The 24,973-nt window shown below is 43.0% G+C and overlaps 1 protein-coding gene across 1 annotated transcript in view; it reads right to left on the bottom strand.

Annotated features, from left to right (window-relative positions):
• snx29 (sorting nexin 29) overlaps positions 1-24,973 on the bottom strand; it is a 679,392-nt gene that overhangs the window by 612,948 nt on the left and 41,471 nt on the right. The window contains exons 5-8 of the mRNA XM_033040302.1: positions 19,696-19,876; positions 15,801-15,871; positions 10,111-10,359; positions 7,611-8,013 (exon numbers count right to left, since the gene is read on the bottom strand). Of these exons, the coding sequence (XP_032896193.1) occupies positions 7,611-8,013; positions 10,111-10,359; positions 15,801-15,871; positions 19,696-19,876 (904 nt within the window). The remainder of the gene's footprint in view (positions 1-7,610; positions 8,014-10,110; positions 10,360-15,800; positions 15,872-19,695; positions 19,877-24,973) is intronic.

Raw genomic sequence — 24,973 nt, 5'->3', positions numbered from 1 at the left:
TAACCGGAAAAAAATTAATATTAAAATTTTGGAAAGGCCCTACAACCCCCACAATTAAAATGTGGATTACGGAAATGTCGGAGACCCTATACTTAGAAAGAATTAGACTTGTCTTAATGGACAAACAAGATCTTTTCCATAAAATTTGGGCTCCATTCATTAACTATCTGAAGGGATAGATTGGCACAGCACGAGGACCCAGCTGAAACTTGAACTCAGGAACAGATGAAAAACTATACTTTATAACCTACGAACCTATCTCCATTGATGTAATACAGGTAACCCATTCCACCTCCCTTGTTTTTTTGTTGTGTTGTTTTTTTTTGTTTTTTTTTTTGCTTTCTTTTTTATTCGTAACTTTCTACCCTCTCTTTTTCTCGCTTTCTATAAAAAATAAAAATACTAGAAGCAGAAGTAATTGATAATGGAAAATTTTAATAATGTATGACTGATGTATATGAAAAGTTTTTTTTTTACTATAATATGTAACTACATTTTATAATATGTCTACTTCTAATAAATAAATAAATAAATAAAATAAAAAAAAGAAACAGGTGAGTTGATCATGGGGAACAAGGATATGGCGGACCAATTGAATAACTACTTTGGTTCCGTCTTCACTAAGGAAGACATAAATAATCTGCCGGAAATAGCAGGGGACCTCGGGTCAAAGGAGTTGGAGGAATTGAGTGAAATCCAGGTTAGCCGGGAAGTGGTGTTGGGTAAATTGAATGGATTAAAGGCCGATAAATCCCCAGGGCCAGATAGGCTGCATCCCAGAGTACTTAAGGAAGTAGCTCCAGAAATAGTGGATGCATTAGTAATAATCTTTCAAAACTCTTTAGATTCTGGAGTAGTTCCTGAGGATTGGCGGGTAGCAAACGTAACCCCACTTTTTAAGAAGGGAGGGAGAGAGAAAACGGGGAATTACAGACCAGTTAGTCTAACATCGGTAGTGGGGAAACTACTAGAGTCAGTTATTAAAGATGGGATAGCAGCACATTTGGAAAGTGGTGAAATCATTGGACAAAGTCAGCATGGATTTATGAAAGGTAAATCATGTCTGACGAATCTTATAGAATTTTTCGAGGGTGTAACTAGTAGAGTGGATAAGGGAGAACCAGTGGATGTGTTATATCTGGACTTTCAGAAGGCTTTTGACAAGGTCCCACATAAGAGATTAGTATACAAACTTAAAGCACACGGCATTGGGGGTTCAGTATTGATGTGGATAGAGAACTGGCTGGCAAACAGGAAGCAAAGAGTAGGAGTAAACGGGTCCTTTTTACAATGGCAGGCAGTGACTAGTGGGGTACCGCAAGGCTCAGTGCTAGGACCCCAGCTATTTACAATATATATTAATGATCTGGATGAGGGAATTGAAGGCAATATCTCCAAGTTTGCGGATGACACTAAGCTGGGGGGCAGTGTTAGCTGTGAGGAGGATGCTAGGAGACTGCAAGGTGACTTGGATAGGCTGGGTGAGTGGGCAAATGTTTGGCAGATGCAGTATAATGTGGATAAATGTGAGGTTATCCATTTTGGTGGCAAAAACAGGAAAGCAGACTATTATCTAAATGGTGGCCAACTAGGAAAAGGGGAAATGCAGCGAGACCTGGGTGTCATGGTACACCAGTCATTGAAAGTAGGCATGCAGGTGCAGCAGGCAGTGAAGAAAGCGAATGGTATGTTAGCTTTCATAGCAAAAGGATTTGAGTATAGGAGCAGGGAGGTTCTACTGCAGTTGTACAGGGTCTTGGTGAGACCACACCTGGAGTATTGCGTACAGTTTTGGTCTCCAAATCTGAGGAAGGACATTATTGCCCTAGAGGGAGTGCAGAGAAGGTTCACCAGACTGATTCCTGGGATGTCAGGACTGTCTTATGAAGAAAGACTGGATAGACTTGGTTTATACTCTCTAGAATTTATGAGATTGAGAGGGGATCTTATAGAAATTTATAAAATTCTTAAGGGGTTGGACAGGCTAGATGCAGGAAGATTGCTCCCGATGTTGGGGAAGTCCAGGACAAGGGGTCACAGCTTAAGGATAAAGGGGAAATCCTTTAAAACCAAGATGAGAAGAACTTTTTTCACACAGAGAGTGGTGAATCTCTGGAACTCTCTGCCACAGAGGGTAGTCGAGGCCAGTTCATTGGCTATATTTAAGAGGGAGTTAGATGTGGCCCTTGTGGCTAAGGGGATCAGAGGGTATGGAGAGAAGGCAGGTACGGGATACTGAGTTGGATGATCAGCCATGATCATATTGAATGGCGGTGCAGGCTCGAAGGGCCGAATGGCCTACTCCTGCACCTATTTTCTATGTTTCTATGTTTCTATGGTGCCTCCAAATCCCTCTGATAGTGTTTAAGAAGGAACAGCAGATGCTGGAAAATTGAAGGTACACAAAAAAGCTGGAGAAACTCAGCGGGTGCAGCAGCATCTATGGAGCGAAGGAAAAAGGCAACGTTTCGGCCCGAAACGTTGCCTTTTTCCTCCGCTCCAGATGCCGCTGCATCCGCTGAGTTTCTCCAGCTTTTTTGTGTACCCTCTGATAGTGGTGTCTCTATAACCATTGGACTTCTTGCCCCCTCCCCCCACCCCATTTTCCCCAACATTCCTGAAAATAATTATCTAGCAATGCAGATTGCCCGCACATAGTGCTGTAAATACCTTATCTTACCTTAGAACGGAGACGAGGAAACACTTTTTCTCACAGAGAGTTATGAGTCTGTGGATTTCTCTGCCTCAGAGGGCGGTGGAGGCAGGTTCTCTGGATGCTTTTAAGAGAGAGGTAGATAGGGCTCTTAAAAATAGCAGTCAGGGGATATGGGGGGAAGGCAGCAACGGGGTACTGATTGGGGATGATCAGCCATGATCACATTGAATGGCTGTGCTGGCTCGAAGGGCCAAATGGCCTACTCCTGCACCTATTGTCCATTGTCTATAAGTAATTTACCATTCTAAAATAACAAAACTAAGGTAAAAATTATGTAAAAATTCAAGTTTCCTGCAGCACCAAATACATGCCTTTTCTTTTGTGAATAAATGTAAAATAGTAATATTGCAGGCTGATTGAAAGCCTGAAGCAGTTGCAAAACCTATATAGGCCGATGTTATTGTTAATTGCAATACAGATCTTTAGTTTTATAATGACGTGAGGAAATGCAGCAAAAGCGAGGACTTCTGAAAATGAGACACTCTTCATTGACCGAAAGGTCTGAATGACAATAAAGGGTCTGTCTGTCTGTCTGTCTGTCTGTCTGTCTGTCTGTCTGTCTGTCTGTCTATCTATCTTACAAGATACAAGATACATTTATTTGTCACATGTACCAATTGGTACAGTGAAATGTGTGGTCGCCATGCAGCCATACAAATAAATAATAAAGAGCACAGGACACAATAGTTTTTTTTAAAACAGACATCCCCACACAGCGGGATAAAAGTTTCCCACTGTGCGGGAAGGCTCTAAAAATGCAGTCGTCCTCCTCTGTTGTCCTCCCATGGTCGTGGGGGCTCCCGAACCCGCCGCTCCGGGCGGCCCGATGTTCAGGCCCGATCGCCAGGGTGATGGAAGTCCGACGTCGGGACTGGAAGACCTCCTCAGCAGCTTGGACATCCGAGTCGGGCACTTCCTACGAAGTCCGCAGGCCGCGCTGGGTGGAGATGCAACGCTGGCGGCCCTCGGCAAAGGCCCCCAGGCTCCGCGATGTTGTTCAGTGCCAGCCGCGATGGAAGCTCTCCAAACCACCTCAGCGATGTTGGAGCAGCGGCCCAACACTCCGGAGCTCCAAACGACGATCCAGGTAGGCATCTCCCACTCCGCGGTGACTCCAGCGCTGCGCCGCTGCTGTTGAAGCTCTGGTCTGGTCCCCGTTACCTTGCCCCCCTCCCCCACATAGAAAAGTTAAAGATGAAGTGGCTTTTCTGTGGTATGAACATTAGTGTAGAACACGGTATAGTACAAGAACAGGCCTTTCAGCCCACAACATCTGTGCCGACCATGTAGCCAATTTAAACTAATCCAATCTACCTGCACATGGTCGATATCCCTGCCTGTTAAATGCCTCTTAAATATTGTCATCATATCTACTACATGTGTTGGCATCTGTTCCAGGCACTTATCACTGTGTGAAAAGCTTACCTCAAGAATCTCCATTGAAGTTTCCTCCTTTCACCTAAGTCTATGGTATCTAATATTTCCACCCCGGGAATTTATTCCTGGGGAAAAGACTTTATCAACCCTATCTGTGCTTCTCATTATTTAATATCCTTCTATCGAGAATAATCAGTTGTCAACATGTTATTTAGATTGCAAAAAAAATGCCACTCCAAACCAGCACATCATTTTGTAATACCCTGCAGAGTGCTGAGCTGAGCTGACAGTGTGAGTAGCAGACAACAAAAGAAAAAAAATGAAAATCTGGTAATTGAAACTTATCAGCTTGATAAATGATTCTAGATCGCTTGCCGGACATTGTCATGTTGTTTAAGTTTGCTCGGCTAATGAGAGCACAATAGTTATTGATCCCTTTTAGAGCTGTTTCAATTAGCATTCTTGTTCACAGTCCAGAGAGAATGATGATCGTTTAGACACAAAAAGCGGAAGTAACTCATCTCTGGAGAAAAGGAATACTGTAGGTGGCGTTTCGGTTCGAGACCCTTCTTTAGACTGAAAGTCAGGGGAAAGGGTAACAAGAGATATAATAGATGATATAGAGAGATATGGAACAAATGAATTAAAGAAATGCAAAAAAGTAATGATGATAAAGGAAACAGGCCATTGTTAGCTGTGAGCTAGGTGAAAACACGTTACAGACAATGAGACTCAACAAGACGACGGAAGCTAGGGTGGGGGAGGGGCGGAGAGAGAGGGGGGATGCAAGGGTTACTTGAAGTTAGAGAAATCAATATTCATATCGCTGGGTTGTACCCAAGCAAAATATGAGGTGCTCTTCCTCCAATTTGCCTTTGGCCTCACTCTGACAATGGAGGAGGCCCTAGACAAAAGGTCAATTGGAAGAATGAGGTAGGAACAGACGTGAATGAACTGTACAAGTGAGATCATAGTAAACAATGGCCAATCTATCACGAACCGCTGAGCTAAAGATGATTTTGCACTAACAATGTGTGATCTTCAATGAATGTGCTATTTTTCACCAGTAGAGCCAATGAAATTAATGGGACTTTACTGAAGATCTGCAAATGATACTGTTTGCTTTCATCTGGTGATTGAGAGATAAAGCAAGGACCCAAACTGCTAAAATAGCTCAGCGGGTCAGGCAGCATCTCTGGAGAACATGGGATAGGTGAAGTTTCAGGTCGTGACCCTTCTTCAGGCGTACAAAATGAAAATTCACAAAGGCTTAAGGACCAAATGGAAAGACTGGAAAGAGAACCTTGAAGATCAAGGAGCTCTGGAGGCTTTAGAACTGCTTGCCTGCTGTAACGTACAACATGTTGTGCTTTGTAATGAACAGCCCATCTTTTATCAACATTTCTGGTTGCTTTTCACAGTCTCTTGTTCAAGATCTATCCCATTTTTAGAGTCTCAGTAGGAATAATTTTGCAGTGGAAGATAAAATCTTCACAAAATTAGCTGCACATCTGATAAATCAAAATAGTCTGATAATGAAATACCTGTATTGTTAATCTACAAATATGGAAACAGTGCTTCCACACCACAAAAAATGTTTTCCTTAAATAGAATCCCAAATTTCCTGGAACTTGATGGTATTTCCTGAAATTTTCAAAAATGCTTCCTGCGTGCTATTTGTTGTTTTTTTTCGCGGGCACTCGTTAAGAACACAAAGAAGAACAAGGCAAAACAGATCTATGTAACTACACCGTATCTGCCTGCTTCTGTTACTCACTTGTACAGTGTTATGCAAGGCAGCTTTCGTTGCCCACAACAGATTTCGTTGTCTTTGTTTTTTCAACCTGCTCTCACGTCTCAGTCTCTTCTCTCCCTCCCACTCTCTCCCCTCGCTCCCTCCCTCTTTCTCTCCCTTCCTCGCTCTCCTCCCCCTTTCCCTACCTCCCTCCCTCTCTCTCTTCCTCCCTCACTCGCTACCCCTTCCTTTTTTCTCCCCCTCCCTTATTCTCTCCCTCTCTCACCCCCCTCCCTCCTTCTCCCTCTCCCTCCCTCCCCCTTTCTCTCTCTCTCCTCCTTCCTTTATTCTCCCTCCTTCCGTCTCTTTTTCCCTCTCCCTCCCTCCCTCCCTCTCTCTCCCTTCCTCCTTCTCCCACTCTCCCTCCTCTCCCTCTCTCCACCCCTCCCTCTCTCCACCCCTCCCTCTCTCCACCCCTCCCTCTCTCCCCCTTGTGCCCACCCACCGTTCTGTAAGATCAAGGCCAATCCCAATGTAACTGCAATCCCACCACCCACTGGTAACTTTTCACCACGTTTATCCAGAATTCTACCACTGCCAGAAAAATAATCAAAGGATCAACTTCCACTGAGAAAGAGAATTCCAAAGACTCATTGTTATACGAGAATTTTCCCGAACAGTCTGTGACCCATAACGCTGTAACTGTAGCGCTATGTTTAAACCCCATAGCGCTGTGGCTATAGCGCTATGCTTAAGGTCCATAGCGCTGCAGCCGGTAGCACTATATTTAGAACCCATAGCTCTGCAGCCGACAGCTCTTTGTTTAAATTCCCACGCGTTAAACTGACAGCGTCTGTTTATACATTTGAGTGCCAAACCGTCAGTGCTGTGTGTATTACCTTCACACCCCTTCGTGGGCCGGATGCGGAAATTTCCCGAAATTATTTCACTTCCCTAAAATTACCCGAAGACAACCAGAATTTCCCGAATTTAGGGTAATTTCCTTCAAAGTGGAAACACTGCATGGACAAACCGTATACTTCGCAGAGCTTTCTAGCCACGGTTTTCTTGTAGAACCCAAGGTATGCATATGTTTTCATATTTGTTTAATCCATCACGATTATTTGATTGTTTTATTTGATGCAAATTATTCTTTTTTTTTATGATGAGAAAAAAAAGACATCTTTTTTAAATCACATTTTATCTCAGCAGTCAAATTCACATACGGGTTAGCTGGGAATTGCTTGTCAGCCTGAATCCGTTTGGAGCATTTGACGGCACTGGGCAACTGAGGAGGGGACCTCATTGAAAGGTACAGAATAGTGAAAGGCTTGGACAGAGTGGATGTGGAGAGGATATTTCCACTAGTGGGGGAGTCTAGGACTAGAGGTCATATCCTCAAAATTAAAGGACGTTCTTTTAGGAAGGAGATGAGGAAGAATTTGTTTCGTTAGAGGGTGGTGAATCTGTGGAATTCTTTGCCACAGAAAACTGTGGAGGCAAAGTCAGTGGATATATTTAAGGCAGAGATTTGTCAGAGGTTATGGGGAGAAGGCAGGAGAATGGGGTTAGGAGGGAGAGATAGATCAGCCATGGCGGAATAGATGATGGGTTGAATGGCCTAATTCTACTATCACTTATGATCTTATGATCCCAAATCTCCAACAATATTACCAAAGACAGTACTTAAGTACGATATTTAATTAAACACGACTTGACAATAAAGTTTGAAAAAGTCAAGAGATGACTGGCAAACGAGGTGTTTTAATTTTATTCACTCACTGTTCTGAAAGGAGTCCGTCCTCTTCGTTCACTTTACTTTGATATATGCGCTCCCCATCTGCATCTTCATCTTCATCATCATCGTCATCATCGATACTTTTCATATCTCGTTTCTTGTGAACAGCGTCACCATTTAGACATACATCCGCAGTCTTCAAGATACTGTTGCTGAACTCCTCTCCATTAGAATCTGGTTTACCATACAGATCTGGAGCAAATGCAGTTAAAATCACAGCTGAAGAAACAGATGAAGGTTTTTCTGAATTTTCCTCAAAACTTTCTATTGTCACATCTGAATGTTTCACTCGTTCAGAGCATTGTTCTTCCTCTTCATTGTCACCATCAAAGGAAATAATATTTGGCACCATTTTCTTTTTCTTCTTTTCTCTTTTACTTTTCGCATCTAATAGTGGGAAAGAAAGCAATAAATCATTATCACATTTTACCAGAACAAATTTGGATTGGATTGTTAGCTAAAGAAAAAATGGCATTAGTTTTTTTTATTTGAAAAGGTCAAGATATTGTCGCTACAGCTGTTAAAGTACTAATGTAATAATATAATAAACAAATGCAACATATGGCCATATCATTACTGCCCAAAGATGATTGAAAGAATCGGCTTGCAAACAACAGAAATGTGACATCAATCACACAATGCAAGCCAGGTTGGCCACTCTCCATAGTGCCATGTCCATAAATATGAAGGATTTGCCGCTGCTGAAAACGAACAAATGGCAATTACAATAAAATGAGATCTAAAGGGTAAAAGAACATCTGTCTGTCTCTCACCGAGTGCGATTGCTGTCTGCCACTGGACGATTGAAATGTATTTGTTAATCTGCGTCTTCCTGAGGTGCTTGATATATGATTGTGGAAAAACCATGTGAAGGGGAAAAGGCTCAAGTGCCTGCGGGAATGAACTGCACGTCAAAGAGAAATGAGGTGCATCAGGAGCAGATGAATCTTTCTTTGGTGAGCAATCTACTTGATTGCTCACAGTGATCAATCTACTTGATTGCTCACAGTGATCATGCGTTTTACACTCTTAAATGAAGTCTTGATTACCTTGTCCAATCCTTGTGGTGTGTTTTAAAGTTTCCTTTAATGCTACCTGTCTGCACCAGATGCAGTTACATGGTCTACTGGGTGACAGGCCTTAGATCATGTGGAAGGAATCCTCAACCCTAAACAGTCCATACACAGACAAAGCCCTAACACGGCCAGCTGTGAAAACTGTCACTGATTTCAGTAGTTTTAAAATATCCCAGAAATTGAAGCACGTAAAACTATTAAAATGCAATTAAGTTATTAATAGAAATTGAATATTCATTTCAACATGTTACATATAGCAAAACACCTCCTAGCATCATTATTTAAAACATTTGAAAGGAAATATCTTAAAATAATCTAAAACCTAAATACGCAGAATTATGCAGGGAAAACCCAACAGGACAATCCCCCTCCATGGGGAGTTCAGTAGTTAATCCAACTGGCAGATTTTGCCCATAAAACCTATCTTCAAGACCCACATTTCTACATTTCACAGCGCGCATTGAAGACCTGAACAAATAATCACAATTTGCATTGAAGATGTGCTATGTTTGGAATAACATGTAAAATGTTCGTAGACACAAAATGCTGGAGTAACTCAGCGGGTGAGGTGGCATCTATGGAGAAAAATAATTGGCAACGTTTCACACCTACTCCTACATATACAACTCTAAGACACCTCCTCCTCTCTATACAACTCTCAGATACCTCCTCCTACTTTTACAACTCTCAGACACCTCCTACTTATCCTTGGACCACGACCCCACAGTGCACCAGGCCTTAATCTCAAGCACCATAACTGACCATCACTTCCGGCTCTCTGCCCCCTAAAGCCTCCAACCTTATCGTTCCCCAGCCCCGCACGGCCCGATTTTATCTTGTCTCCAAAATCCGTTGCCAATTCCTTCTCTCCATAGACGCTGCCTCACCCGCATTTTGTGTCTACCTTCGATTTTATCAGCCTCTGCAGTTCTTTCTTAAACATGTAAAATGTTGGTCCTGTAGGCTCTCCCAAGGACTCCGTGATACTATTTGAATAGCAAAGAAGTACTGCAGGCATCCTGGTCAACATTTGTCTATCACCACCAAAACACAATCGTTGGTCTTTTATGGGCCTCTGTCATCAGCAGATTCACTGCTTCATTCACAAACATTATTAACAGTACTTTAAATAATGTGTTGGCTGTGAAACAGAGACACCCTGAGAACATCAGCATCATTTTACATGCTTCTAAACCACACGTTGGCGGGCATGAATAATGAATAATTTTATTCAGTTGACAAAATAATTCATCAAGTGGTTATTCTACACACTAAAAACACAATATATTGACAGCAATATTATGCTTAAGATATTCCTCTTTTTCGAGTGATAAAAACGAATTAAAATTAAATGTTAAACCAATGGTCTGCCTCATAATTTACATTTTGTAAAAATCAATCTATTTACCTTGGTTTACAGTTTTAGACAGAACTGGCAGTCGGTCAGATTCAGGCTCAGGTCGCATGAAACTTGGCACAGCAGAAACTGTTGAGATTTCTTTCAGAAGCGTGCTGACCCCCTGGGTGGATTCCTTTAACAGGCATGTGACATTTTGTGTTGATTCCTTCAGTAAGTTAGCAACTGCAGATGCAGACTTGTTCGGTCCATTCAAATCCTGGTTGTCAATGTTGATTGCAAAGAGGATTGAGTTTAACCCTTTAAATTAAGTTGGCATTGGTGAGGAAAGATTCACAGTTCTATCGAGAATTACAATAAATGCAGGCAAGTGCCCGCTTGGAGGCCTCCCTATACTAATTAACTATTTTTTTAAATACAAACATCAGCCAATCTAAAATCAGAAAGCCAAACCAATTTAGACTTCCCTCCATAAACCAGTGCAAATGAGAATGCATACTGGAATTTATGTAAATTATTTGCAAAGCAAACTAAATATACATATTGAACATCATTCAACTAGAAAAATAATCTTCTTTTGCTTCGACCTGGAAGAACGTGATATATTGTATAAATCAGGAGTTTATGAAAGATAAATCATTGTTGCATCATTAATTTAAAGATTTATTTTGCCTTGTAAAATCTGCATTTGAATGACATGGGCAGCACAAAGCCACACAGCTAGTAAAGGGCCTGTCCCACCAGCATGCGATTGCATGCGTCTAGCGCGACCAAACGGAAGCGGAGTACGCGCTAAGTACGCGGTAAATTCGCGCAAAGCTCGCACGTGACGTAATTTACGTCAAACTCACCAATCAGCTGGGCAGGAGGTGGGCCGACAGAATTTGGACGCCGCACGGCGTTGGGCGGTGACATCTTCACGCAACAGCACGCCGGGCGGTGACGTCATCACGCAACGTCACGCACTAGGCATACGCCGTCAAGACACTGTGAACGACGTCAAGACGCTGCGTACGCCCTCAATGCGCCTGCAGGCCACGTTTGGTCGCGCTAGGCGCATGCAATCGCATGCTGGTGGGACAGGCCCCCAAAGCTGCTGCCTCACTACTCGAGCAACCCAAGTTGAATCATGACTTTCATTCTATCTGTGTGAAATTTACACATTCTCATCAGTGACCAGGGCCTTTGGTTTACTCGCTCATTCCTCCAAGACCTGCGACTTGGTTGGTTAAATGTCCACTGTAAATTGCCGTTCGTGTGTATGAGGTTTAGGTTTATTATTGTCACATCATCTGAGGTTGTGAAAAGCAATGTTTTGCATGTTATCCATACAGATGAGATATACTATACAGAAATGCAATCAAGTCAAACTCAAGTACAATAGATAGAGCAATGGGGAGGATACCGAGTGCGGAATTATATGAATGGTGGAATATGAAGGAGTTGGTTAGAATACGGCAAGGATGGGGAAAACATAGAAACATAGAAATTAGGTGCAGGAGTAGGCCATTCGGCCCTTCGAGCCTGCACCGCCATTCAATATGATCATGGCTGATCATCCAACTCAGTATCCCGTACCTGCCTTCTCTCCATACCCTCTGATCCCCTTAGCCACAAGGGCCACATCTAACTCCCTCTTAAATATAGCCAATGAACTGGCCTCGCCTACCCTCTGTGGCAGAGAGTTTCAGAGATTCACCACTCTCTGTGTGAAAAAAGTTCTTCTCATCTCGGTTTTAAAGGATTTCCCCCTTATCCTTAAGCTGTGACCCCTTGTCCTGGACTTCCCCAACATCGGGAGCAATCTTCCTGCATCTAGCCTGTCCAACCCCTTAAGAATGTTATAAGTTTCTATAAGATCCCCTCTCAATCTCCTAAATTCTAGAGAGTATAAACCAAGTCTATCCAGTCTTTCTTCATAAGACAGTCCTGACATCCCAGGAATCAGTCTGGTGAACCTTCTCTGCACTCCCTCTATGGCAATAATGTCCTTCCTCAGATTTGGAAATAGGGGTAAATGTAGAATTAGTGTAAAAATGGATGCTTGATAATTGGTGGCTGAAGGACTTGGTTCCATACTGTATGACTATGATGATGACATCCAGAAACTAAAAAAAAGAAAACATCTAATTATACAAATCCTGCTCATCAAAATAAGCATCATAGATCATAAAATTTAAAGATGAATCATTTAGAAAGTGGACATTGTGTTTTTTTTCCTATTTAGCAGTTTCCTTTAAGTTTAGGTTCAATATTGCCATGTGTATCGAGGTGCAGTGAAAAGCTTTGTTTTGCATGCTATCCAATCAAAAACAGATAATACCATACCATCAAGCCAAACTCAAATACAATAGGTAAAGCAAAAGGGAAGATTCAGAATGCAGAATATAGTTCTCAGCATTGTATCACACCAACTCCAGAGATAAATTCCAATGTCTACAATGGGATAGAGGTGAATTGGACAGTACCCTAACATATGGAAAGACCATTCAGAAACCTAATAACAGAGGGGAAGAAGCTGTTCCTGAGTGTGGTGGTGTACACTTTCAAGATTCTATATCTTCAGCCTGACCAGTACGAGAAGAGGAAATAACCGGTGTGGAAGAAGTATTTGATTATTTTCCGAGGCACAGTTGTGTGGGAGGAGTATTGCCTGAATTCGTAAATGATTAAAAGCACATGGAAAAAAGCACAGGACTGCACCCCAGGGTTCTGAAGGAGGTGGCCTCGGAGATCGTGAAGGCATTAGTTGTGATATATTAGGAAGGAGATGAGAAATTTCTTTAGTCAGAGGGTGGTAAATCTGTGGAATTCCTTGCCATAGAAGGCTGTAGAGGCCAAGTCAGTGGATATTTTTAAGGCAGAGATAGATTTTTGATTAGTACAGGTGTCAGAGGATATGCAGAGAAAGCAGGAGAATGGGGTTAGGAGGGAGAGATAGATCAGCCATGATTGAATGGCGGAATATTGATGGGCCAAATCAGTTATGGCCTTATGATATTTCAAGAATTACTAGAGTTAGGAGTGGTTCCTGAAGATTGGAAAATTGCAAAACTATAGGCTGGTTAGCCTGACTTCAGTGGTCGGTAAGGTTTTAGAGTCACTTATAAAGGATGAGGTTACGTAGTACTTGGAAGTTCATGATAAAATAGGCCGAAGTCAGCATGGTTCTTTGAAAGGAAGATCTTGCCTGATGAATTTGCTCGAGTACTTTGAGGATGTTAATAGCAGGACAGATAGAGGGGAGGCTGTAGATTCTGTTCACCGAGATTTTCAGAAGGCCTTCGATAAGGTGCTGCTCGTCAGGCCCATGGTATTGAAGGAAAGATATCAGCATGGATAGCGGGTTGACTGGATGGCAGAAGGCAAAGAGTTGCAATAAAAGGTGCTTTTACAGGTTGGCTGCCAGTGACTAGTGGAGTTCCGCAAGGGCCGGTGCTGGGGCCGCTTCTCTTCATGTTGTATATTCATGATTTGGATGAGGGGATTAAAGGCTTTTTGGCCAAGTTTGCAGAAAATTGGAGGCAGAGATCAGCCATTGAGTCCACACCGCCATTCAATCATGGCTGATCTCGGCCTCCTAATCCCATTTTCTGCAAGTTTCTCATAGCCTTCAATTTCCTGACTTTACAAAAATGTATCTACTGGTTGGAGACTATTGAGCAACTTAAACATATAACAGTTTTATTTACATGAGGCAGCATAAACTTACAACCATAACAGTAATCATATTCATGCCAATCATAAGATAATTCATTCAGCAATTTATTGGGAAAAATTGCGTCACGGAGGAAAATATTAATTTCAGTTAAACATCACGTATAAATTCATTTGCAGGATAAATGACTCTAAAAATGTGATTATTGTGGCCTTGTCAAACATAAGGGTTAGCACTACACGCTACGAATCCCAGCTGTGGAGACACTGGTATCGTTGTCTCATTGTAGGACATTGATCATTCTTTTAATCTGGATTTTTAACTTATGTATTGTGGGGTTTTTTTTAATATAATTTATGATGCTTTTATAATTTATATACTAATATTTTATATGTATTTATGATATTTAATATGCAATGCATTTTTTAATGTAATGTTGCCCCTTGTCTGGACCTCGAGTCCGTAATAAAGTGTATTATTATTATAGGCACTGGTGAAAGTGGTGTTCATAATAGGTCCGCAGAAACTAATGGGCCTGTCCCACTTAGGCAAATTTTTAGGCGACTACAGGAGACTATGCAGTCACCACATGGTCGCCACATGTTCGTGGGTGGTTGCTGGGGAGTCGCCTTCATGGGCGTGAGTATTTCCTGCATTCTCAGGACAAGTCGTGGCTTCATTCTGGTCGCCGCAAAATTTTAAACGACCAGAATGAAGCCGCCATGGAGAGTAGCGAAAATTCCCGTGCCGTAGGTGGGTCGCCAGGAGATCCTTGTGGGTCGCCAGGAGGTCGTAGGTTGTAGCCGATGCTGACTGGTGAATTTCATTGGATCATTGGGGGAAAAAAACGTAAACAGTCGTTTTCAGAACCAAGGCTAACCGACCGGTAATGTTAATATCCGCCGATCTTCACAGCCGTGTGTCTCTGGTTTCTTAAAAGTTGGCTCCATTCCTTCTCCCCACATCGTCTCCCCCTTCTCCCCCGCACTTTTAAAGGACTTAAGTGACCCTTCCCGTACACTGTGCTTTCACCGTCTACAGCGCCAACCTTCCTGTTCATCGCGGTGTGTGGCTGTATCACATTGGCTTTGCACCGTGTGAATTTTACTCAGACAGCGTCTCCCTGCTTGCCCTGTCCCTAACCTGCATAACTGGCTGGTGAAGGAAGCGATGTGTGTGAGTGTGTGAGTGTGTGAGTGCGTGCGTGCGTGCGTGCCTGCGTGTGTACGAGTGCGAGTGAGCGTGCGTGTGAGCGTGCGTGCATGTGTTCCACTCTGACAGTCGCCGTTCCAGTCACCGGGTTTTCAACACTCGGCTACGACTTGACAGTCGCCGGCACTCGCCTGAAAAGTCGCCTAAGTGGGAGAGGCCCATAAAACTCACTTTTTCAGTGCTTTCTTCCCTTCATAAAAATTCCAGCTCCAGCAATGTAAGAATTGAAGCTCACTTCTCAGTAATGTTTCCCAGCTACCCGGACAGAAACTAGCTCAGTAAGCGAATGAAGCAAAAATCAGGCTGATGTACTATTGGCGTAATTTAACAACCTTATGTTCCCAACAAATATAACATTTTAGTGTCAACTCTATGAGGTGCGCTGCAGAGAAAGTTACAATGTGCTCATGTTGTACCACATTCTGTGCAAAAATTACTTCTACAGGTCACATGCAATGGTTTTGGTTTTAAATGAAATGTAGGTCAAATTGCAAACCGTAACATCAAAACCTAAAAAATAAATCGGAATCCCATAACAGCTATACTAACAAAGTGCTGGAGTAATTCAGCGGGTTAGGCAGCATCTGAGGAAGGGAATGGCAGGCGTCGTATTGGATTAGGATCCTGCTTCAGACTGATTCAGCATCTGCATGATCTACAATAATTTTTTAAACACACCATTCTGCAGCCATTGTTTTGGCCTGCCAACATTTGCATTAAAAAACCCATATGTTTCAGGGAACCTGCAGAAAATCAGGATCTACTACTTGCAGACCAATTTTATACTCTTATGTGAACATCAACACATAAATATTCAAAATATAATGAAAGCAAATGAAAACTGCTTTAGATACATCAATTTGCATCCTACCTGCTGCCATGGTTGGAAGCATGCTTGCACGCTCTTCATCCCTCATAAAGGACCAATCTTCATAGAAGACACTAAAAATCATGTGGAAAACAAGACACATGGGTAATTTATATGTGCATTTAACATCATAAATCAGAATAAATTTGAAAAAATTCAAATCTATTTTCAAAATCTTTTCAGACTTCCTGATATATTCCAACTCTTGCAGTTACTTAAGAAGCTGGATTGCTTTATCTACAAGTGAAAATGTTCATCCCATTAATCCCTTCACACTGATGCAGTGATCAAGAAAGCAAATCAGTATTCTACATTCTGAGGCATCTGAGAAGATGCAGCATGTCCATGAGGATTCCTTGAACCCCTACAGATGTTCTATTCTGCCAGGATGCATTTCAACCCTGTATTGCAACTGCTCTGCTATTGACTCTTGAATCTGAAGAACATCCCAGTCCATCACTTCCTTCATCTAGTCCATCTGCACGGTGCTTAGCATGAGGAAAACATGAAGTATCATCAAGGATGGCTGTTACGCTGGCTATTCTCTTACTTTTCCAACTGCTGGGAGAAAATACAGGAGCTTGCAAACTCAGGCAGCGAGACTTTCTCACCTCTTTCTCACCCCCTTTCCAGAGTTGCTGCCATGCACTCTTCCTCTGAACTCTATCTCACTTAGTTATCACGATATTGTACTTTCAATTTTTTTATACAACTTTGTATTGCACTACAATATTGAAGCAGTGTTATTATGCACTCACCATTGTATTTATGGTTGTATTTATCATTCCTGTATTTATTCCTGTATTTATTCTGTTTACACCTTGATGTATTTAATAAACATATTTAACAATAAACTAATCTGATCTGAATCTGTAAGCTAGTTTCTCTGATTAATATGGATTTTATGAATGTGCAAGATAATGAACATTCTGGGAATAGATAAATTATGGTTATCAAAAATACACATTAAATTCTCGCCCCATTACCAAAATGCAATATTTGAAATACCTCCAGAAATTAATTAGAGAGTGTGTTACATATCAAGTTTTTGAACAGATATATTTGACTTTCAAACTATGATCTTTGCCTGTCCAATAGTATAAATGGAATATGATATGAGCAATATTAAGTGGGATAAGATGTGGGAATTGTAAATTAAAAATTAATGGTAGACCCACAATTCTAGAGTAACTCAGTGGAACAGGAAGCATCTCTGGAGAGAAGGAATGGGTGACGTTTTGGGTTGTGAACCTTCTTCAGACTACCTTCAGTCTACCTTCGATTACTAGCATCTGCAGTTCTTTCCGACAAATAAAAAAATTAAATCAGTTTTATCATTGATGTGCAAGAATATCTTGAGAATTTACGAAGATTTGGAAACACCCGTTCACAGTGAACACATACAAACATTCTGATTTGATGAGGTTTATCTTTAAAGGGAAACTTCTGCAATGGATAGAAATTAGTAGATTAAAGACATCATATTTGCAGGAATAGCCTAGAGATGTGGTTTCCTGACATCAAATCTCCTAAAGGAACTAATCTGAGCTCAGCTTTGGAAAGAGATCACTAGGCAAACAGATGAAAAGATTCAGGAATATGATTAGAGTCACTCGGAACAATTGTAATATCTGGGAATCTTGGCCCATGACCATAGAGTCATAGAGTCACATAGTCATAGAGTGATACCATGTGGAAACGGGTCCTTCAGCCCAACTTGCCCACGCTGGCCAACATGTCCCAGCTACACTAGTCCCACCTGTCTGCGTTTGGTCAAATGCCTGAGAAGGGGCATTAGGAATGGCATTAACAATATCAGGTCTACACATCTGAAAATCTCAGAAGCCCTGATCAGTGGCAGAAGGTGTACATCTAGTCAAGTCAAGTCAAGTTTATTCGTCACATACACATACGAGATGTGCAGTGAAATGAAAAGTGGCAATGCTCGCGGACTTTGTGCAAAAAGACAAACAAACAAACAACCAAACAAACTACAAACAGAATCACATATTCTTTTACATCTTAAATATTGTGGCCAGAAGGAAAAGGGTTCAGTAAAGTTAGTCCCTGGTGAGATAGGAGTTTACAGTCCGAATGGCCTCTGTGAAGAAACTCCTTCTCAACCTCTCCATTCTCACAGCATGGCAACGGAGGCGTTTGCCTGACCTCTACTCATAAACTACCCTTCTGCATACCCTATCAATTACTTCCTGCTCTTCATGTAGAAAAAAGTCTGCAGTTCCCATATTGGCCTCATCAGCTGCCTGAACCCACAAATCTGAATTGTCACTTAAGTCACATAACCCAGAGGTACGCCTAAAATAACTGAAATTGGTTTATTCTCTCTAGAATTTAGGAGATTGAGAGGGGATCTTATAGAAACTTACAAAATTCTTAAGGGGTTGGACAGGCTAGATGCAGGAAGATTGCTCCCATGTTGGGGAAGTCCAGGACAAGGGGTCACAGCTTAAGGATAAGGGGGAAATCCTTTAAAACCGAGATGAGAAGAACTTTTTTCACACAGAGAGTGGTGAATCTCTGGAACTCTCTGCCACAGAGGGTAGTCGAGGCCAGTTCATTGGCTATATTTAAGAGGGAGTTAGATGTGGCCCTTGTGGCTAAGGGGATCAGAGGGTATGGAGAGAAGGCAGGTATGGGATACTGAGTTGGATGATCAGCCATGATCATATTGAATGGCGGTGCAGGCTCGAAGGGCCGAATGGCCTACTCCTGCACCTAATTTCTATGTTTCTATGTTTCTATGAAATAGCCCCTCAATAACAGAGAAATGAAAAATAAAGCATATTAATCATGTGCAACTTTAGAATAAAATACAGAAAGTTTGATAAGCAGCAAAAGAGTGTCTTGTTTCTGGCATTGTTTACTGAAGGAGGAACATTACCCCGAAAAATACACCCCCCCAATTATTTAATTGTCATTGACCTTAACCAGCCCACGTGTCCACTCGCCATAACCTGACAAATAGGGAGAATTTTAACAAGCTGTCCCTCTATATCTGTGGATCCACCTGCCAAACCTGAAGCCCCATCCTGGAATGCCTATCTGTTATCAAAGGTTATTTACTTGTATTTAAATGTCTTTGGTAGTTGTAGTTAAAGCATAGTTCAAATTACCAAATTTACCAAGTAAAATTTCCCAAAGAATTAACAACATTTAACAAGTTTACTTTAAAATATTTTAAAATATTAATATTAAATTATTAATATTAACATTAAGCTGAAGTACAGTGGAAAAAATCCTATAATGCTTAACTTCAAAGAATGAAGTTCCAGGAATGAAGTTAATACATGGGACTTTATGGCATGACTGTTATTTGTCAGTTCAATCCTGAATGTTATCAAGGTGGACACAAAATGCTGGAGTAACTCAACGGGACAGACAGCATCTCTGGAGAAAAAGAGTGGGTGACGTTTGGGGTCGAGACCCTTCATTATCAAGGTCTTGCTTCCTGGAGGCAGCAACTGCTTTTTGCAAATAGTAAAAAGAATTAGACATGTGTACTCTGCAAACGTTCACACTGTCAACCCCATGACAGAAGCAACTGAAGAGAGTTGGGTTTGGAACACTTGAATAAACTTGATGGTCTGGAGGCAGCCATTTGGCTCAGCCGATTGGTGCTTTGTCTTTGGACACGGTGGCAAGGGTATTGGCAAGATGGAGGTCAAAGGTACTGGCCCACAAGAAGCTCATGACATGCTGTTCACAACCAAACGCCATATCAGTGTATAATCTAAAATGATTATATCATGGTGTGAATCAAACTAGCAACTTCCTGATAGGAGATCAACAAATCAAGCCAAATTACATTATAGTGATAACCTACATTTATGGAAGATATCCTCATCTTACAACCAACAAAATGTCTCAATCGCATTACCTTAGCTGGTTTCCATCACCAAGAAGCATGTGCATATATCGTTCGAGTGAATGTTCATTCAGTGCAGATCGGAGCCAAGCTCTGCCCCGACCTATATCTGTGGTGATATTCCTTAAAGAACAGTATCGCTGTAGCTCATGTTTGTTCATATGCTCTCTTACATAATACCAATAAACAGGCTCTGAAAAGTAAACAAAATGTAATATTTAGAATCTAATTGTATAAATAAACATATTTTCTATACATAACAGTACACGTCTGCTTACGTGACAGAATAAATATAAAAGCTTAGCTCGACAATGATGCCATTTGTTGCAATGCATAAAAGTCAGAGTGCATTATGTCTGCAACTGATTTAAAAGGAAAAACAATTCCACCTGAGCATCATGTGATTTATCTGAACACAGCCTTGATTCATAGCTGAAACCGAATTTGAGCAATACATCTTCAAATTACCGTTGACCATTCAGATTTAGAATGTAGAATTCTAATAATAAACTATCTTGCTTCAATCAAACAATCAATCTCAAGCCATCAGGGAGATATGGACGTCAGAGAGATTCAATGAAAAGACAACATAAAATATCACTCATCACGAATCACATGTTGAAGTTTATGCCTTAAGTAAGAAAAGTTACAGATTCAGCAGTTGGCTTGCAGGAAATGGATAAGCACTTGAAGAAAGAAATTGCATGGAAATGGGGAAACAGCTCAGAAATATAACTCACAGTATTGCTCTTCAAATGAGCAGGCAAGATGCAGCAGGCAAAATGGCTCATCCTGTACTGAGCAATTATACACTTTAAAAAACTTCCAGAAAGAAGAAAGGTCTCATTGAAAATTCTTATAGGCCTTCTTAAAATTATACTTAGTTTAGTGTATTGTCACATATACTGAGATACAGTGAAAAGCTGTACAGTGTTAAAAAAAAAAGCTTATATAAGTTTGGTGGTTTTTCTCAAATTGTACCTTGTTCATTTTAGTTCTAATCAATTTAGATTCACAGTTGCACGTGGCTCATGATTATTATATTTGACAACAGCGAGATAAGCAAATTTTTGCTCTAATATTTTTGGCTCACATTTTCAAGTTCAGTAGTTGCGAAAGTCCAAATAAGGTTGAATAAAATCAAAAGGAGAAAAAATATAATCTTATAGGAACACCACGAAGCACAAAAGTGTAATTTTTTTTTTAAATATAGTGCTTTGCCCTAGAACACAAATGACTTAGTTTAAAACGTCTAGTTTTTATTTAACTACTAGACTAAGTGGGACCCGTTGGGGTTGGGGGGGAGGAGTGTGGGGGATGGGGAGGAGGGGTGTGGGGGAGGGGTGTGGGGGAGGGGTGTGGGGGATGGGGAGGAGGGGTGTGGGGGTAGGGTTGTGGGGGGAGGGGAGTGGGGGAGGGGTGTGGGGGAGGGGAGTGGGGGAGGGGTGTGGGGGATGGGGCGGAGGGGTGTGGGGAGGGGTGTGGGGGATGGGGAGGAGGGGGTGGGGTGGGGTAGGGTTGTGGGGGAGGGGTAGGGGGGAGGGGCTGTGGGGGAGGGGTGTGGGGAGGGGTGTGGGGGATGGGGCGAGGGGTGTGGGGGAGGGGTGTGGGGGATGGGGAGGAGGGGTGTGGGGGTAGGGTTGTGGGGGAGGGGAGTGGGGAGGGGTGTGGGGGAGGGGTGTGGGGAGGGGTGTGGGGGAGGGGCTGTGGGGGATGGGGAGGAGGGGTGTGGGGAGGGGAGGAGGGGTGTGGGGGAGGGGAGGAGGGGTGTGGGGGAGGGGAATGGAGGAGGGATGTGCGGTGGGAAGGGGTGTGGGGGGAGGGGGAGGGGGAGGGGGAGGAGGTGGGGGGTGTGGGGGAAGGGAGGAGGAGTGTGGGGGCAGTGGTGGGAGGGGGTGTGGGGGAAGGGGAGGAGGCGTATGGGGTGGGGAGGGGTGTGGGGGAGGGGGAGGGTTGTGTGGGGAGGGGAGGAGGAGTGTGGGGAGGGGAGGAGGAGTGTGGGGGGGGATGGGGAGGAGGGGTGTGGGGGGGGATGGGGAGGAGGGGTGTGGGGGGGAGGGGAGGAGGGGTGTGGGGGGGGAGGGGAGGAGGGGTGTGGGGGTAGGGGATGTGTGTGGGAGGGGGGAGGGGTGTGCCGGAGGGGGGTGTGTGGGAGGGAGGAGGGGTGTATGGGAGGGGTGAGTGGTGTGTGGGAGGGGTGTGTGGGAGGGGTGTGTGGGAGGGGGGAGTGGTGTGTGGGAGGGGTGTGTTATGGGAGGGGTGTGTGTGTGTGGGGGTGGGTAGAGGTGTGTGTGGGAAGGGGGAGTGGTGTGTGTGGTGGGGGGAGGGGGTGTGTGGACACGGGAGGGGGGCTACGGCTTTACTCAGCGTTTCCCGGCCCCTGAGTAAGGTGGCGAAAATTTGTAGCGGTATTGGATACCGTTTTAGCACAAATTTTAAAATAACGCAAACTGGAAGAGGACAAGATGAGAGCTTTAGTTAAGTATAGATTATGCACGTCAAGCAGGGTCCTGATAATTTGACCACTGTTATGGGCTGGATCTCAAACAGTGATGAAGAGTACAGGAAGGAGATAGAGAACTTAGTAACAAGGTGTCAAGACCACAGCCTCTCCCTCCACTTTAACAAGGCGAAGGAGCTAATTATGAACTTCAGGAAGTGAGATGGTATGCACACCCCAACCAGCATCAATGGTGTCAAAGTGGAAATGTTCCAAAGTTTCTAGTTTCTCAACATAAATATCACCAACAATTTGTCCGCAATGTGGTTGGATCAGATTAAAGGTATGGCCAAGAAACCACACCAACGCCTCTACTTCCTTGGAAGACAAAGGAAGTTTACCAAGTCCCCAATGATTCCTACATACAAAAATATATGGGACAAAGACCCATCATTTATTTATTTGCCTCTGTACAATTTGAGATTTGTAATAGAAAAAAAATCACATGTGGTTAAAGTTCACATCTATATAATTAAAAGTCTAAACTTGACCACTTCCTGTTTGCACTGTATATTGATTTTAGAAAAAACGCTACCACGGCTGTGATTTTTGGCCCTTACTCAGAGTCCCCCTCCAGCTGTCAGGGCCAGAGGATTTTCCCATCGATGAAAATTAAAAGACATGAATGTTTTAAAAATGTTGAGACTCTCTCTCCTGTCAATCACGCCATAAAGGCCACGCCCCTTCCGGTGGGAGGGGGAGGGACTATAAAACACAGAAGTATGGACATGCCTCAGTCGCTGCAAGATGGGGGAGGTGACAGCTCTCTGTCCGAGCTGTGAATCAACTGAACACTGAACACATGTCTACTAAACTGTGAGTGTAGTTTTACTGACCTGAGTGCCCTTAATGTGGTTCGAAAATGAAGTTTGAAAATGAAAATGAGGTTTGGTTGGTTTGAAAAAGCATGCGTGGTTTGGTGGGTTTGAATAAGCATACATGGTTTAATGGGTTTGAATAAGCATACATAGTTTGGTGGGTTTGAATAAGCATACATGGTTTGGTGGGTTTGAATAAGCATACATGGTTTGGTGGGTTTGAATAAGCATACATGGTTTGGTGGGTTTGAATAAGCATACATGGTTTGGTGGGTTTGAAAACGCAAACGTGGTTTGGTGGGTTTGGAAAAAGCAAGCGTGGTTTGGTGGCCTTGCACCCTGCTTGAAGTGGCAGGAATCTGCACGTGAGTCTGGTGGCCTTGCACCCTGCTTGAAGTGACAGGAAACTGCACTTGAGTCTGGTGGCCTTGCACCCTGCTTCAAGTGGCAGGAAACGCACGTGAGTCTGGTGGCCTTGCACCCTGCTTGAAGTGGCCGGAAACTGCACTTGAGTTTGGTGGCCTTGCACCCTGTTTCAAGTGGCTGGAAACTGCACTTGAGTTTGGTGGCCTTGCACCCTGCTTGAAGTGTTATTTCAAGGAATAGCCGTGAGTCAACTGCCAGCCCACCAGCCGTGAGTGATTGAGCTGCCAGCACACCAGGCTTGAGTGACTGAGCTGCCGCCCCAAGAATCCATTTGGCCCACAATGTCCATACTAGCCCTCTGGAAACCAGTCCCTTCAGCCCACTACACCCATAGCTCCAGAAAGCACCCCCCTCCCCCAATTGGGTGCAGTCCCAATTTTCCAACCTACCTCATTGCAGACCTTCCATTTTTTTCCTGCAATTTCTCTGTAACTGTTAGACCATAATATTGTGGACTGCAGGGAGACACAAAATGCTGGAGTAACTCAGCCGGACAGGCAGCATCTCTGGAGAGAAAGAATGGATGACGTTTCTGGTCGAGACCCTTCTTCAGTCTTGACCCGAAATGTCACCCATTCCTTCTCTCCAGAGATGCTGCCTGTCCCGCTGAGTTATCCAGCATTTTGGATCTTTCTTCGATTTAAACAAGCATCTGCAGTTTCTTCCTACACATGTTGTGGACTATATTCTGCACTGGTATTTGTCCCTTTACACTAATTGTTCTACTTGTATAGGGCTTGATTGTACTAGTGATTTGACTGGTCGGCATATAAAGAAAACTTTTCACTGTGTCTTGATAGATGTGATAATAAAAAAACAAAACTAATATCAGCACGTCTTATCAAATATGTCGCTTGGGCAGTTTGCACCCCAGCGGTATGAACATTGACTTCTCGAATTTCAGGTAGTCCCCACTTTCTCCTCTCCTTCTCAGCTCTCCCTCAGCCTACTGGTTCCACCTCTTCCTTTCTTCTTCCCGCCCCCCCACCCTCACATCAGTCTGAAGAAGGGTTTTGACCCGAAACGTTGCCTATTTCCTTCGCTCCATAGATGCTGCCTCACCCGCTGCGTTACTCCAGCATTTTTGTCTACCATCCATTACATCAACTTCTTTTCAGTTGAAGGAAAGTGATTCAATCCACAGCTAACAATTTTGCTGCATTACATACATCAACAGGTTATTAAATATTAAACAGGGGACAGTTCATCTAGTTGGTTAATAAGGATGAACAAATAGTATTACTGAGCATTTCTTTACATTAATTAAACACTAAATTTGCCGCTACTGTTGTGTTATGAAATCAAGAAGTCAGGGTGCAGAAATTCACTTTGATGACTGATATGTTAATTTTATATGCCTGACAAGATAGACAATAGGTGCAGGAGTAGGCCATTCAGCCCTTCAAGCCAGCAGCACCATTCACTATGATCATGGCTGATCATCCACAATCAGTACCCCGTTCCTGCCTTCTCCCCATATCTCATGACTCCGCTATCTTTTAGAGTATCTAACTCTTGAAAGCATCCCCCCCCCCCCAACATCAGG

This window comes from Amblyraja radiata, chromosome 22 (genome assembly GCF_010909765.2).
Source record: "Amblyraja radiata isolate CabotCenter1 chromosome 22, sAmbRad1.1.pri, whole genome shotgun sequence".
NCBI classification, from domain to species: domain Eukaryota; kingdom Metazoa; phylum Chordata; class Chondrichthyes; order Rajiformes; family Rajidae; genus Amblyraja; species Amblyraja radiata.
Note: the sequence above shows the minus strand (reverse complement) of the source record. Positions and strands in the feature narration are given on the sequence as shown.